Source organism: Caretta caretta, chromosome 19 (assembly GCF_965140235.1).
Source record: "Caretta caretta isolate rCarCar2 chromosome 19, rCarCar1.hap1, whole genome shotgun sequence".
NCBI classification, from domain to species: domain Eukaryota; kingdom Metazoa; phylum Chordata; order Testudines; family Cheloniidae; genus Caretta; species Caretta caretta.
The window spans coordinates 6607016-6623674 of NC_134224.1; the positions used below are offsets into that span (position 1 = coordinate 6607016).

General features: G+C 41.4%; 1 protein-coding gene across 2 annotated transcripts in view; it reads left to right on the forward strand.

Moving 5' to 3' along the window:
• Nucleotides 1–16659, forward strand: part of KHDRBS1 (KH RNA binding domain containing, signal transduction associated 1) — a 29997-nt gene that overhangs the window by 8521 nt on the left and 4817 nt on the right. Inside the window, exons 2-10 of one of the 2 annotated variants that reach the window (XR_007353414.2) lie at nt 678–802; nt 1397–1513; nt 5756–5902; nt 7852–7985; nt 9010–9214; nt 10306–10373; nt 10781–10839; nt 13747–13936; nt 16491–16548. Coding sequence is in view for 1 of the 2 variants with exons in the window: in XM_048826246.2 (XP_048682203.1) it covers nt 678–802; nt 1397–1513; nt 5756–5902; nt 7852–7985; nt 9010–9214; nt 10306–10373; nt 10781–10839; nt 13747–13844 (953 nt within the window). In the remaining variant the exon portion in view is untranslated. Of the gene's footprint in view, nt 1–677; nt 803–1396; nt 1514–5755; nt 5903–7851; nt 7986–9009; nt 9215–10305; nt 10374–10780; nt 10840–13746; nt 15025–16490; nt 16549–16659 lie in introns of those variants that run through there. The other variant, XM_048826246.2, reaches the window with a different exon arrangement.

Here is a 16659-nt window from a genome sequence, read left to right on the forward strand (position 1 = left end):
ATATGCACCTGGGAACTCAGACCCTAATTTCTTTATGACAGTCAGAGCTCTTTTAAACTACTCCAGTTTAGTCCTGCACCATTTGATACAGCTACACGTAACACAGTGAAAGCTGCTGGAATCCATGCAAATAATTCCCAGTGGCTATTGCTAGCTCCATGGGGGGTAGAGTTAAGGTTGTGTGGGCGTTTGCCTTTACTCTGTATTTCCTGGTTTTCAGAGGTTTCTTTTGTGAAACTCAGCATTCTGGAAGGGTACAAACTATGACCAGGCAACCTTAACACTTCACTGACAAAGTTCTTTGCCATATTTAATTCATGAGGTTTGAAAGAAAGGAAGGGACACATCACACATGGCATATTGTATTTTAAGCATTCGTGCTCACTGTCAATTGAGGTGACTTGTGTCATAATCCACCATTCCGTTTCCTTATTACGAACCAACAACGTCCTTCATTCTTCTAAAGCCCTAGATTTTGGGTAGAGACACAAACAGGCAAGACTAGATGGGCTGCCCTTTTCTTTTTTTTAATACATCCAAATTTTGTTGCCACATAGTTATAAATGTACATATAGAGAGAGAGAATTTAGGGCACTATAGCCTGTCATGATGCAACTGAATATAAAGTGTCATTTCAGTTTGAGGAACAAAAATTATACTATTTTTATCTTGTCTAGAAATTGAAAAAATTCAGAAGGGTGAGACAAAGAAGGATGAGGAAGAGAACTACTTGGATTTGTTTTCCCACAAGAACATGAAACTGAAGGAACGTGTTCTGATACCTGTCAAACAGTATCCCAAGGTGAGGGCCAGAAAATAACTGACCAAGTCTCTCTGATCTACCTGTAAACATAATAAAATCTTGTATGCTATGCTTAGTGAGCGGTGTCTTTCTCAGAATGTCATGAGTTATGCTAGAGTGGTGCTCTAATTTCTGTGGAATTTCTCCTATGCAAATTTGCAGTATCTAAGTTTTGGATTTCTAGAATGTCAGGATAAAAATGTAAGTGTCAATGAGTAATTCTGCTTTTTCATTACCAGGGTAGAGTTTCTTCTTTAGCTCTCTTCATGCTTAAAAATTAAGACTCCCTCTAACTCTTAAGAATTGCTGTCCATAAAATGGTTGGAGTCTAGTATTAGAATTAAATAGACTAAGTGAATTAATTTAGAATGAATTGCTGGCAAAATAAAACATCTAAAAAGAGCACACCTACCGGTTGCTAATTTTTTCTACGAATATTACTTAAACTTTCTCCATGAGACTTTCTGTGAGGTGGGGCTGTTGATGACTTTGGTTAAACTTCCAGTGTTACCTTGTCTGCCAGTGCAGTTTTAACAGCAGTCGTTATTAACTTCATTCAGCTTTGGGACTAAATCTGTTTATCTCCTTTATCAGTTTAATTTTGTTGGGAAGATTTTGGGACCCCAAGGCAACACCATCAAAAGACTGCAGGAAGAAACTGGGGCCAAGATCTCTGTGCTTGGAAAAGGTTCAATGAGAGACAAAGCAAAGGTAAGAGCTTGAAAATCCATATATGCAGATTGCCTTTTACTTGAGGATCTCAAAGCATTTTACAAAGGTGAAAATCACTAGAACTCAGGGGTGCTGACTTCTCTTTTGTTCTGACAATATCAACCTCCATGTATGTTACCTTGTGTAAAAATTATTATGGTTGAGCTAAACTCTTTGCAGAAAATATGGCCTACAGTAACTAGTCCTCTTTTAAACATTCTGTGCCTTTGGATGTAAAGGCTAACTATTTTTTTCTTTTGAAAGCGTAACTGCAAAATTAAAGAATTGAGTGCAATTCCAGCTTTTTTTACTCAGGCCTAGTCTACGTTACATGGTTAGGTTGACATAAGCTGCTTTGCATTGACCGAGCTGTGGAAGTGTCTTCACTTCCATTTGGCTCCTGCGACATAAGTGCTTCTCGACACTGATTTAGTAACACCACCTCTCTGAGCAGTGCAGATGTAATTTGGACAACACAGTGTCATTGTCGATGCTGCATTGCTTACTTCAACTGTTACTGGCCTTCTGGAGCCATCCCACAGTGCCCCACACTGACCATACAATCCAAACAAGCACTCCTGATGAGGATGTGCACGTGGACACAAGGAGCAAAGTGTGTGCACACAAACGATTCAAATAACTCTGGTGGCCGCATGCTGACATTAGTTAGGTTGGCATAATTTTGTAGTGTAGACATGGCCTTAGTACCCTCCTTAACCAGGCTATGGGAGGGCATTCAGCAAAGGAATAAATTCTTTCCCCTATGTGAAATCCTCTAGACACCTACTGGTTCACTGACCGTGTCAACCTAGAATGTGTCAGTCTGTCTTCAGAGAATAGCAAAGTGCCAGGAGGATTTCTGAATGGAAAACTACAGTTATTGATTTCTGTGCTGAATGCGCCCCTCCTCCTTGCCCCTAAAGCTTGGTTAAATGGGGTAGTCAGTGCAGAGCTAGGATTTCACTCTGGTTTTACTTTAACTTTGCAAGTCACCTTTACGTTTTTAGTTGTTTTTTTTTCCCCATTTAGTAAGAATCTGTTGAATTAATTTAAACACTTAACATTAAAGCTTAACTGGCACTGTCTAAGGTGTTACCACAATTTTTCATTGCAAAGCAGTGCCTGGAGGGAAGGAGTGTGCTGTTGAAAGGGAATCATGTTACTTGTATCTGCCAAAAATCTTCTGGAAGAAGGAGTTACAACAGTGCATTAATACAAGTACCAACACCTCTTTCACACTGATCTAAAAAGGTGGAAGCTGTAGGGGAAAAGACTAACTGCTCTTGGTAAATCATTGGATAAGAATGTTGCTGCTGACAGGTGACTTGAGTCCAGCTGTGCATCTGAGAGCAGGAGGCAGTTGCAAGGGAAGTGATAAAAAGCATGTAGGCAGAAGAAATATGACTAGCTGTTAATGCAAACCAGTTTAGTACCACTGACTTGTATACCAAGCACCACAAAGTATATACTACCGAAAGCTGCAGTAAAGTTCACCCAGGCCAAATCACAGTGAAATCATTAATAGCCTCTTAAAACTTTATGGTCTGACTTTTCAGAGGTGTTGAACACTCACAATTTCCACTGAACTTAATGGGAGTTGCAGGCGTTCAGCAATCAGTCCATTACTGTCTCTGGAAACCCCTTCTTTTGTGTCCATCTCTGACATTCCTCAAGGTACAATCTGGACTGCTGTGTTCCTTGAATGCTCCTTTTACACTGCTTGGATGTGAGCAATCATTCCTGATCTGCTCTCATGTAGCTTCCAGCATGCAAATTACTCCTAGTTGTATTATGAATGCTCTAGCCCAGTGGTCTCCAACCTTTTTACACAGAAGATCACTTTTTGAATTTTAGTGCAACTGAGGATCTACCCCACCCCTTCCCTGAGACCCCGCCCCACTCACTCCACCCCCCCTTCTCTCAGTCATTTGCTCTCCCCCGCCCTCACTCACTTTCACCAGGCTGGGGTAGGAGATTGCGGTTTGGGCAGGGGTGCGGGCTCTGGGCTGGGGCTGAGGCTGAGGGGTTTGGAGTGTGGGAGGGGGCTCCAGGCTGAGCCTGGGGCAGGGGGTTGGGGTGCAGGAGGGGGTGGAGGGCGCAAGCTCTGGGAGGGAGTTTGGGTGTAGGAGGGGGCTCCAGGCTGGAGCAAAGTGTTGGGGTGCAGGCGGGGGTTCAGGGTGCAGGAGGGAGATATGAGGTGCTGGCTCCGGGAGGGGGCTGGGGGTTGGGGCGCAGGCTCCCACCAGGCAGCACTTACCGCAGGCGGCTCCCATTCAGTGGCATAGTGGGGCTAAGGCAGGCTCCCTCCCTGCCCCGGCCCCAGGCTGCTCCCAGAAGGGGCCAACGCGCTGGTGGGGGCACATGGCTCTCCTTGCTGCCCTTCTTTGCAGGCACCGGCCCCGCAGCTACCTTTTGCCACAATTCCCTGTTCCTGGCCAATGGGAGCTGCGGGGGCAGTGCTTGCAGGCAGGAGCAGTGTACGGAGACCCCTTCTCACCGTGGGGGCATGCTGGCCACTTCCGGGAGTGACGTGGGGCCAGGGCAGGCAGGGAGCCTGCCTTAGCAGTAGCCCCACTGCACCACTGGACTTACAGCGGCTGGAGGTTGTGATCAGCTGGGAGAGTCTCCAGAATCAACAAGTCGATCATGATCGACCAGTTGGTGACCACTGTTCTAGCCAGTGACTTCTGAATTATATTGCAGAGGGACGCCAGCAAATTCCCAGTCCCCAGAAATGTGCATCTTGTACTGCCCATCACTTTCCTGGACAATACAAGCTCATATAAATAAAGTACATAATTTATTAATAGAAAAGTATATACACAATCTTGTTGTCCCAAATACTTCAATCCAAACACACTGGTTTGGATAAAATAGTAAAAGAAATGTATTAACTACAGAAAGATGGATTTTACATTATTACAACTAATGAGGCACAAAAATCAGAATCAGTTGCAAAGAAACAAAAGGTAAAACACAACTAATACTTAACTTAACAAGCTAAGTGAATTCAAAGCAAAGGACTCTCACCATAAGTTCCGTCATTTTTACTGCCTGAATCTTTCAGTAAGGATCTCTCTCAGGGCTTGTCTACACTCACTGGAGGATTGATGCTATGGCAGTCAATGCATCGGCAGTCAATTTAGCAGGTCTAGTGAAGACCTGCTAAATCAACTGCTGATCGCTCTCCCGTCGACTGCCCCACTGTAAGTAGATCTAAGCTACATCGATTTGAATTACGCTATTCACGTAACTCAAACTGTGTAGCTTAGATTGACTTTTCCCTTTAGTATAGACAAGGCCTCAGTCCAGTGCAGATTCCTTTCTTCATCTGTGTTGTTGATGCCATTGGTAGAGAGAAGAGAGAGATGATTTGTACTGACTGCTTTCTCTTCTTAAAGCCCTCTCTTGTGCAAGAGTCTTCTCAGCTGGTAAGAATCGCCTCCAGCTGGGATTTAGGAGACAAAATGTCTGGGGAGGGGAGGAAGGAACTCTCAGCTGTTTTTGTCAAGCTGTAGATTTTTGCTCACACTCTCTTTCCTGCCAAAGAATGGCCATTTAACTACATAGTGGCCCATTTGACTTGGTTGACACCTAACTTTTGTCTGTGGGGAACTGGTTTGTCCTTGGAGCCCCCCCTCGCCACCCCACCCCCAAACTTGGAACCTGTCTTAGTAATATCACACAATAGAACCGTACATCTTTACATACAATGTTGCCGCACATATTTCACCAGGATAATAATGATCAGCAAATTATGAGTTTACAAATTTTACTTCACAAGGCATACTCTGTACAAAACTTAACATAATTCTGAAAGCAGTGAACATAGGGGTAGAGACTGTCACACCCTCCTTACTAAATTATGGATATTTTCTGGTGGAAAATTGGCCTGCTTTTGTTTAAAGAAGTCTGCCTCATATTCTTACCTTACAGTACTGTCACCTATTTCCTTTTTTCTTTCCATTTACTCTTTTCTGGTACTGCAGAGTGTGCTTCCTTCCTGTGGCACAACTTAATTTTTCTATAGCCCCATTCACAAGACAAGCATATACTTATGCCAGAAACCTGTTTTGAAGTCTCAAGGGGGTTACTGTTTGACATCCATGGTTAAACATGGCTGAAAATTTTAGGGTAGACAGCCTTGTCCCGCTAATCAATGCTTAGAAACATGATGAAGGAAGAAAATGATTTATTTGCACCTTGTTTGGCTTTATGAAGTTGAATCATCCTTTATTTCAGGAGGAAGAACTGCGCAAAGGAGGAGATCCCAAATATGCTCATTTAAATATGGATCTGCATGTCTTCATTGAAGTCTTTGGACCACCTTGCGAGGCCTATGCTCTCATGGCTCATGCCATGGAAGAAGTCAAGAAGTTCCTTGTTCCGGTATGCAAACTTGTTTCTTGATGCTTTTTAGAATAGAGCCTTGGTTTTGGTGCCCTTCCCTGGGGAACATACAGTAGTTAACTTGTGTCCCGAAGGAAGAGATTTTAAACCACTAACTGACCAAGTTTAGGAAGTGGTGGTGTAGCCGTGTTGGTCACAGGATATTAGAGGGACAAGGTGGGTGACGTAATACCTTTTATTGGATCAACATGCTTTCGAGCTTTCACGGAACTCTTTTTTTCAGGTCTGGGTACTTGATGTCACAGCTAAATACAAGGTGGAACAAATGGATTAGCATACATAGTTAACGTATTAGTTAACTGGCCGCTTCACTTTGAATGGCCTCTGATAATGTGTTAGATACTTGCACTAAACAATCTGTTCCGTCTTGTAATTTAGCTCTGATGCTGGAGCTCTGTATAAGCTTGAAAGGTTGTCTCTTTCACCAGCAGAAGCTGGTCCAGTAGAAGATATTACCTCACTCACCTTGTCAAGCTTAGGAAGAAGTTTCTTCTAGAGGCACGGTACTTCATAATTGCCACTTTGGGGTATCCTGTACCAACTTGGAAACATCTGTTACTGGCTGATATGACAGGATATTGGACTCGGTGGATGAAACTGGTCTGAGTTTGTATAGCAGCTCTTCTGTCTAGAGCAATCTTAACTGTGCCCTGTAGGGTAATAAAGATTTCTTGAATGGGTTCCATTCATCACTTGAAATTGCCTTGTAGAGACCAAGCAGGAAGAAGTCCTGGTAGCTCTTAAATCAGTGTTCTCACCACCTTTAATGGATTTAACATAGAGCAGCCTATTTCAGCCGATTCCTGGGCATGTTATATGAACACTTAATGCCATTTTTTTAATTTGGAGATGATTTTCATTGAGCTTTCAAGGCCCTTACATTCAACTTTATGGTATTGCTTTGTTTGGATGTAAAACAGTATAAATTTTGAATGCCATGTCTAATCAACTCCAGAATTTCAGGGAATGTTCTGGGTGTCAATAAGCAGAACCATGTGGATTTTGGTGAAAATCAGAAAAAAAACAAAAGGGAGAAATGGGAGACACATGGAGCCCATGGCTTTTGGTTAGCAGAACCACAGCTTCAGCCACCTCTGTAATTCTCTGTAGATAAAAGAATTGATTGAGGGCAGAAAGTAACACATTCCAGCATAACAATACCCCTGATTTGAGTTCTTCTCTTGTCCCAGTTGAGTTTAAAATGTTACCACCCCAAAGGAGAGAGAAGAATAGAGAATAAGAGTGGTATGGCTGGGGTGGGGCAGAGTGATGGGCACACAGGGCTCCTGGCATTGTAGGGGCTGGGGTTTGCAACATGTCTGTGAAATAGAGGATGGAAGGGAGTGGCACATGGGGAGCTTGGAGAAGAGAATGGAGGTATGCCAGGAGCCCCTGCTGTGTGCAATAAGCTTAGTTTACAGAAGCAGTGTTGCTGTGGCAGCTCTGGAATCCCGACAGGCAGGCTAGTATTGGTAACTTGATCTGTGTGCATGTCTGGGGAGGAAGTGGGTTGGAATGGCTGCTTCTGAGTTACCAGGATCTTCTGCTGATTCCCTAAGTTATATCCCCAGGGGAGATAAAAGGGCATGGAGCAGAGATGTGCTGTGTTCATGGGAATGTGAAAAGACAGCTCAGATTTGCAAATGGGCATTTACTCTTCATCAGGCTGCATCCAGCTCCTGTTTTTGTGTGGATGCAGTGATCAGTTTCCAGTGTGCCTTTGGGGGAGAGCATGGCATTTTCTGTCAAAAGCATTTGGCTGGCAGTGAACCCACATGTTCCAAAAGGGGACTGTAGATGCTTTGTGGCAGCTGCTGTAGCTTGAGGTGTGACTCATACAGTTTTCAGCAACTCATGTTCTAACATGTTAATTTTTGACACCTCAGAGCACAGGGTGGCTAGCTACTAGTGTCCCTTTTTTTCCTCAGGATATGATGGATGACATCTGCCAGGAGCAGTTTTTGGAGCTGTCCTATCTGAATGGGGTACCAGAACCAGCACGTGGTCGAGGGGTCCCTGTGCGAGGAAGAGGAGCAGCTCCCCCTCCTCCACCTGTTCCTAGGTAACTTTCAAAAGTAGTGATGCTGGAAGTGGGAACTCTTGTTGTTTTTGTAGGCTAGCAAACTGGTTAATCTTTTTTTTTTCTTTTTGTGCCTGAACTCAGAATATTGGAACTTCCAGTATTGCAGGGCTGCTTTTATTAAATTGGGAGTTATGGTCTTGTATGTGCTAGAAAAGGGGTAATAAGACTTTTAATGGGGGTTGGTGAATGTTTTGTAATCTGAATTGTATTAGCTTTAGAAAACCACCTTGCTGAAATTTGCAAAAAGATGAATGAATCTGATGAAGTGAGCTGTAGCTCACGAAAGCTCATGCTCAAATAAATTGGTTAGTCTCTAAGGTGCCACAAGTACTCCTTTTCTTCTTGCTGAAATTGCGTCTGATTTCTAGAACTACTTAAAGGGTAAAGTTGAAACCTATAGCTCATTGGTTCATCATCCCCGGTCAGTGGGTCCTCCAGTGCACTGAGAATCTGCAGCTTGTGCGTAACTCCCATGAAAGCTTGATGTTGCTACTATCCTGACACTGATGCTTTGCTCAAAGCATTGGACTAAATCAGTGATGAAGCTATCCTACACAGTGCCAATATAGGTAGCATTTATCCCTGATGAAGGATTAAAAGAAAAGCCACTTGCTGGTGGCTAAATGTGTTTAGTACTCAAGGGTGGTTAGTCATCTTCTCATTGGACTTTGTGAGGCACCACGGTTCCCTTTCTGCCATAGCAAACCTTCTCGCCTGATCAACCTCTGCAGATCCACACCTTTTTAAGATATTTAGAAGTGGTGACTACTTGAGTATTCAGCAGTATTTTCCTTTGGTAATGTTTCATATTTGTAGTTTTTATGCAGCATTAAACTCTTACCAGAGTTGCATTATAATCCTGTTTATGCATCCAATTATCAATTTTATAGCACCCGTAGTGAATAACTGTTGATCTGTCAGTAAATTGTCTTAGATTTTTAGAACATCATTGTGGCTTTTGCAAAGTGCAAAAATGGCTATTTCTAATCCTTTTTCTTCTTAGGGGGCGTGGTGTGGTGGGTCCTCCTCGTGGGGCCCTGGTGCGAGGAGCACCAGTGAGAGGTGCCATAGCTAGAGGAGCTACTGTGGCCCGTGGTGTACCCCCTCCTCCAGCAGTAAGGGGTGCTCCTGTACCAAGAGCTCGTGCAGCAGGCATTCAGAGAATACCGCTTCCTCCTCCACCCGCACCAGAAACTTACGAAGATTATGTAAGAAACCTTAATACATGCTCTTTCCAAGTAGCCAGCAGGCAGTTACTTACAGATCCTAGGGTCACATCTACACTGAAATTAAACTGTGACTGGCCTGTGCCAGCTTGCTCAGGCTAAGGGGCTGTTTAATTAGGTACTCTGGCTGGAGCCCAAGTCCAAATATCTACACTGCAGTTAAACATTCCTGCAAGCCCGGGTTGGCTGGCACGGGCCTGCCATGGGTGTCTCATTGCAGTGTAGGCATACCCTAAATGTTGGGTATTAACAAAGCAATTGCAGTAATGGCCCTTGTTTAGTAGCAAACCCTAGTACTAGGCTGAATGGCTGAACTGAGAGGTGAGGTCATTGTTTTCTGTTAAGTTTCCATGTGCGCCATAATGAAACACTTTTTTGGAGGGTAATAATTACAATGCAACTGAAGTGTGGCCAAGATTATATTTTAACAAAAGTACTGGTGCCCAGCAAAAAAACAATCAAAACACTTCTGTGGAAAGCTGCTTGTAGAAGCAGGGAGTGCTGGAGTCTTCAGACCTTGTAACTGCAATAGGAACTTACTTTAATATGTGAATAAACTTGGTTAAAATGTTGTCACTACAGGCACATACCCCTGAGTGTTTTCTTTGCTCAGCTAAGAATATTTGCTCTTGCAATTTTAAAGAGAGAAACAGCACAATGATTTGCTTTAGATGAGCACCGGAGTAAATATTTGAGGAACCATCAGAGTGGGATTTGTCTTATTCCACCCCACAAAAAATGCTTCCATCTCCTGCAAAACTTCCTTCAGTTTTCCATTGGCTCTGGTTAAAACTAGTGGGTTCTGTCTACCTATAAATCCTATGTTGGGGAACCCAGTTATGAGACTTCTGACATAACCTGGACATAATGCAGCCTTTACAGGACTCTGGCATGCCTTGTGAACATGATTAACGTTCTCACCTTCACTGACAAGACAAAGGTTCCCCTGGGACATGCTAGGATATACAAGTTAATCTGAAAAGGACTGCCGAGTAAATTCAGTTTTGCTCTTCCTCTTAGTCAGAATGAATGACGCCCTCCACATGTATCCATCCTTATGTTATCTATTTCAGGGTTATGACGATACATATGCGGAGCAGAGTTATGAGGGATATGAAGGCTACTACAGCCAGGGCCAAGGGTAAGTTTGTCATTTTTCAGTCCCCTTTAATCCCATTTCTGAGAGAGAATTCTGCATGACTTTTTACAGAATTTTCAGGTAAAATTAAACGTTTCCAATATTTTAATAAAATTGAGACCAGTTGTGCCTTGTTCTGTTGGCTTCTAATGTGTTTGAATCAAGCAGCCCGTGTGGGAAGGTACATTTCAGAAAGTTCCAACTAGCCTTTAGCTCTGTCTTTAAAAGGAGTGGTCATACATACCCAAGGTAGTAGGGAGGTTTTGAGTGTCCTAATTCAAGCACTACAAAGTCTTGAATTATTCTTGAGGAGCTCATGAATTTGAATGCTCCAGCTCTCGGGGTTTGTGAATTGAAATGTTTTCACCTCTACACAACTAACTTAAACATATCCTGTCTTTCTCTTTCAGGGACACGGAATATTATGATTATGGACATGGGGAGGCACAAGAATCCTATGAAGCTTATGGTATGTCTGGACACACTGCTTATGTGACAGGGAGAGAAGGGGCTATAATTCAGTTGGGAATTGCTTGAAGTTTATCAGATCTTTTTTTGTTTTAAATTTTCTGTCTTAAAGTAAGAAAATGCTGATAGTATAGTTCCAAAAAGTAACCGGGGGGCCTTCATGGGGAAAAATATTTACATTCCAGAGATAACACAGGTCTACATGACAATCAGACTAAGGTCATACATCATGGCTTTGTTAGGCTCATATCTAGTTTGACTCTTGCATAGGTGACCTTACCTAAAGTCCTGCAGTAGAATGCCATGTCGGAGCTCTTGCCACCGTGCACCCCCCACTTTTTTCTTCTCAGAAGTGGGGTACTTCTCAGCATCGGTCAGTTTTGTGCATGGAATGCTCCACAACTGGAGGTCTGAATTCCCACCTACAATGTTGCTTTTACAGCAGTTTGGCTTGCAGGGATTATATTTTGTTGAGTTGGATGAATGCACAGCTCTGGCTGCTTCCTTGTAATCCTCAAAACCCTTCCAGATGAGACTGACTCTGCAATAAATACTTGCTTGAAAGATGGATTTTAATCTAGCATTAAGTCTTCTCTTTAACTCGATAGAGCTCTGTAGCAACTGTGTATATGGCCTATGTTTGGCTAATGAAAATACTCAGTTTGTAATTTCCCAAAATCTGCACTGGTCATTTAGAACAAGATGTCTTATCTGACTAATGCTGTTATTTAAACCATATATAGGAGACAATACTTGGAGAAGCCATAGTAAAATTTTTTTTTTATTATTGCATTGCATTATGAAGAATTTAGGTGGATTGAGTAAATGGAGGCAATTCTGGCATGCTAATTGTGAATTGCACTGCCATGTATCAAAGAGCGAGATTTCTTGTCTTCTGCTCAGACCAGCAGAAGTTGAAAGTGCTGCAAAAGCAGTGCAGTCAGCCACTTGATATATTGGAAGCAGTTTCAGCAACCTCTACAGTCAATGAAGGTACAGAATTAGTTCCAGTGAGAATCCCATTAAATATTCCTGCTGGGGCTTGGGACTCAAGCACCTTTAAGGGGAGAAAGGTGACTAGCATGGGGTATGAGTTTTTCGGGGCTCAGAGAAGCAGAGGGAGGCCTCTAGCTGTTCCATGATGAAGCATATGAAATGTTAAGATGGCATTACACCTCCCGCTTCGGGAGCGAACAGAATGTGAGGCTTAACTTTGTGGTGGCATACTGGTCCATATTTACGTTGTATAGAGTTTAAATTCAACTGCCTAACCAAAGATTTTATCAGTCTGCGTTAAATGCGAATAGACACTTGCTGTCAGTAATGCTGGATATCTTTCATGCTTCCATTTAGAATGGCTGTTAAATGCCTTCTTTTGTTGCCTGTGTTCGTCATGCAACACACAGAGGCTTTTGTGTTTCTACTTGGTAAGAGAGCAGTGCTGTTGTCTGAGATCTGAAGGCCAAACACTGCTTGTACACTCATTGTACACTTGGCATGAAGTTGCCACAGTTAATCTGTTTATCCGCAGTAATTTCTTTTGGCCTCTGCTTTCATAAAAACAAAATTAGAAAAATAAATTGTGCAGCCAGTGTGGAGGCGACTTTAAGGAAAATCAAAATGCATTTCACGATGGTGAAATGGAGTGTTACGCTTGCCTCTCAGTGCATATTTATTCCTCTGAAACCGGTGACGTGTGGAGAGAGTGGCAGATGTGCAAAATAAGAATATTGCAAGCACAAGCCATAATAAAAGCTGAGCTTGGATATTTGGGACTTGAGCTAGCTCTAGGAGAATGGGATTTGAACTTTGCTTGTTTCAATGGTTAGTTATATGGCAAAAGGATTTTGAGAGTATTCAGCTGTCCTACTGAAAGCTTTTTACCATAATCAGTTACACATGTTGGTGCAGGTACCATGTTTAGGGAGTAGTAAAATCCTGATCTGAGGAGGCAGGCATTGAAAGTGCTGAGGCATCTTCTAGAATGTAATCCCGAAGTAGTCACTGTCTCATCCCTCTGCTACTAACTGGCAGAAAACACTATTGTATCTCTGGGTTCAGTATGAGACTGCCATCCCAGAGCGGTGGTAGTGATTTTAGTCATTTGGCAGGCTTGTGCAAGGAGACTTCCTTGCTTGTGTTTTTCTCCTTTTTAAAAATAATTCTTGTGTAGCAGTATCCTGCACAACTGAGTCAGTTTATAGATTATAAAATGCTGCCTGCTTACAGACTGAAAGAGCTTTAATGCCTGTGACCTTAGGTGAGGCTGACTGCCAACACTGCTTCAGGAATTGGAGTCCATTTCAGATCTACTGAAATTAATTGGTGGTTGTTCATAGATGAAAGGTTTCAGGTTTGTTCAAGTATGAGCCTAGTGGGGGTATCATATCTGAAGACTTCCAAAGGGGTTCCCATACAAGTTACCTTTATTAAATGCTTGCAAAGTTAGAAAAGGAGTACTTGTGGCACCTTAGAGACTAACAAATTTGAGCATAAGCTTTCGTCGAAAACTTATGCTCAAATAAATTTGTTAGTCCCTAAGGTGTCACGAGTACTCCTTTTCTTTTTGTGAATACAGACTAACACGGCTGCTACTCAGAAACCTGCATAGTTAGAGATGTTCTTGGTAGAGATTTAATATTTGTGGAACTTGAAGCTATGTGACGCTGGGGTCTTGTAAATAAACATTAGTCTTACAGAAGCTTAAAGGGGTGGCCTTTAAAGGCCTGTGAGCCAATAGAGTTGTAGGAATATTAATGTCACTGGTCTTCACAAAGTCCTGATATCAAAACTGGAGGCAGGTGTTCTGATTGGTACACGGTGCAGTCGTGCTGCTGCCCTTGTGTGCATGCATCTCACATGATTAGTGTGCTGTGCACTTTGACGTTTATTGCTCTCTCTTTTGCAGGCCAAGATGACTGGAATGGAACAAGGCCCTCCCTGAAGGCCCCACCAGCTAGGCCAGTGAAGGGGGCCTACAGAGAGCACCCTTACGGACGCTATTAAAAACATGAGGGAAAAATATCAGTTATGAGCAAACAGTTGTTACTGATTCTTGTATCTCCCAGGATTCCTGTTGCTTTACCCACATCAGACAAGTAATTGTCTAACTGTTTTTCTTCGTGGCCCCCTTTTCTCCCACTCCATCCTCACCTTGCATTCTGGCTTCTGTACGTAGTATTTTAAAATGAGTTAAATAGATTTAGAAGACCAACTTTAATTTTTTAAGTGTGTAGATTGCTTTTCTTTGTTGTTTAGATATAAACACAACTGTACTTTTTTTAATAAAAGTTGAGTTAAAAAAAGTTAGTTTCAAAAGTGACATGCTTGCTTAACAGTTATGAAATTAAGGTTTTGTTAACCTTTAAGTTTGGTTTTTAAGATACCCGTAAAAGTTGTAGTTGCAGAATCCCAAAAGTAGGCTACATTTCAAAATTCAGGACTGTTTTTAAGAATTAAAATCATAATGTAACGGTAGTGACTGCCACCGTTTAAAAGTAAGCTCAGATGTCAAACTTTCCTTAAAAGCAGATTGCTGATGAATCTTAAGTTTAAATTTTAATACAAAGATCCTTATAACAAATAAAATAGTTTTTTTTTAAAGTTAATTGATTTAAAAAAAATTAGGTTTGTAAAATTGACTTTTATGTGGGTTTTGAAATCTAGCCCCGAACACGCGGTGTTGAGAGATGCTTGGGAAGCAGATTTTCCAGTGTAAAGGGGTTCTTAGCTTGGTTCTATGCGGAGAACTTTTAAGAGAAGAACAAATTTAAACTACTACACAGCTCTGTCTAATTGCCCAGGGTTTGAAATTAGAGAGTATTAAATGGATATTAGGTTTGCATTCTGTAAAACTACAGATTTCTCGTTTTAGGATATTTGGGGCAAATAATACAGTGCGAGTTTAAAATTGGCAAAGGTGTCAATATTTAGCGATCCCGGTGACTTGTTCAAGTGTGTCTCAACACTAGCTTTATATAAAAAGGGACACTGCAGCTGAAAAAATGAGAAATTTCACTTTGTACATAGGTTAAAGTCCTAATTGGATTTGTACGCTGTCCTCCCACTTTGTTCTTGAAGATTAAATGCTACGTGTGTAAAGTCTGCCTAAATAGGTAGCTAAAACTTGTCAAAATGTCTGCAGCAGTTTGTCAATAAAGTTTAGTCCTTTTTTAATCAAAGTAAATGTGATGAATTGTCATTTTTTTGGTTGAGCAATAAAATAGCTTTTCTCTTTCAAATAAACTTAAATTAATGCTAAAGTTAATGGTCTTTTTTAAAATATGGAGATATTTTAAAAATGGTGTTTTTCTGTAACCTTTACAAAAAGCTATCAAGCTGGTGAGTGAGCTTAATATAAAAAGGAGGAAAAAAACTTTTTTTTTTTTTTTTCACCCCCTGGAAGTTGTTGAAAGCAGTTTGAACCAGTACTAAAGCAGAAATCTGACTTCTGCAAAACTGCAAGTGGAAGGAGTGTTTATGGGCTGGACGGAATTAGTTTATTGATTCAGATTTCAGATAGCCTCAGCGTTCTGCAGACTCCAGATGGAGTCTGAAATGGCTGGTTTAAAAGTAGAATGACAAAATGAAGATTGACAAATCCAAGACCTAGCTACCAACAGGAGGAAAAAAGAAGCTTTATTTTGTTTTTGAACACAACTAACCCTTGTCTAAAGGTGATGCCTACCTGCTTTAAGGTGGCCTGCATTTGGGAAGCCAGTTACAAACCCACAATTGTTTTGAGAAGGGGGCAGGTGATTGCTTTTAATATCCTTCTGGGAAAGCATAATAGGTTAAAGTAAAATGCTGCTTAAAGAAACTTGAGGTGGTTTGTTGTATTGCCCTTCTCTGCAAAATATAAATCTGACATCATAGGGGGGAGAAATAAACTGCTCGGGGGTGAAAAATGCACTAGAACATTAGGAACCAAACTGCCTGTAGCAGTGCATGATTGAGCGGAATACTTTAAAACAAAAAGTTGTATTTGTAGATTGTTATTAAAATGTAAATAACAATTTTCAACAATGGTTTGGAGTCAGCTTTCAGGGCATAATGTCTTGCTTGATGAAAAGATCACCCTATACCCCCCTTTTAAAGGAAAATTATCGCAGGAGAATAAGGATGTGTAAAGCTAACATGCATCGCAAAAAACAAAAGGTAACCTAAATGTCTGCTTTTAATAGCACATTTCTCTTTTACATAAACTGTGACGGCAACTTGCATAAACTTTATTGAAACAATTCTTCAAATGTTAATGTAAAATTTGAAAAAAAAAATGTTTAAAAGTAGATGTTTTTAAAAAAAGACCACATGCTTTTGCATAAATTAGCAATAATTTCAATAATCGTGCACTTTGTAAATGCACTGTAATGTAACCTGGGCAAAAAAAGGAATCTGAAAGCTTAAATTTCAAAAATGTAAAATGACACCGAATATAGATAGTCCTGCTACTGCCAAAAAAATTCTGCTCAGTTATTTAAAATGTAAAATGATGACCCTTATAGACCCCAACATTGATATTCACTATGCAAATGTTCAGAGCTCAGCTTAAGTTGCATGTTTTCCTTCCTGTGTAATTTGCATGCAGGATCTTTTTTCTTTAAATCTCTGTTTTTCCATTAAGGAAACTCACAATCTTTTCTCAATTTGCAGGAGTCAAGAACGTCACCGCAAATCACCTGGGTGAAGATGTTTTTGTCAAACACACTGGGTAGGTTATTATTCAGTTTTGCATCACATGGCTAGTTGTTAACATCTTCTGTGTAGGAGGTGGAGGCGTTGCCATCTGAGGTGCTAAACAGAAGCAGCTCTTCATATGCAC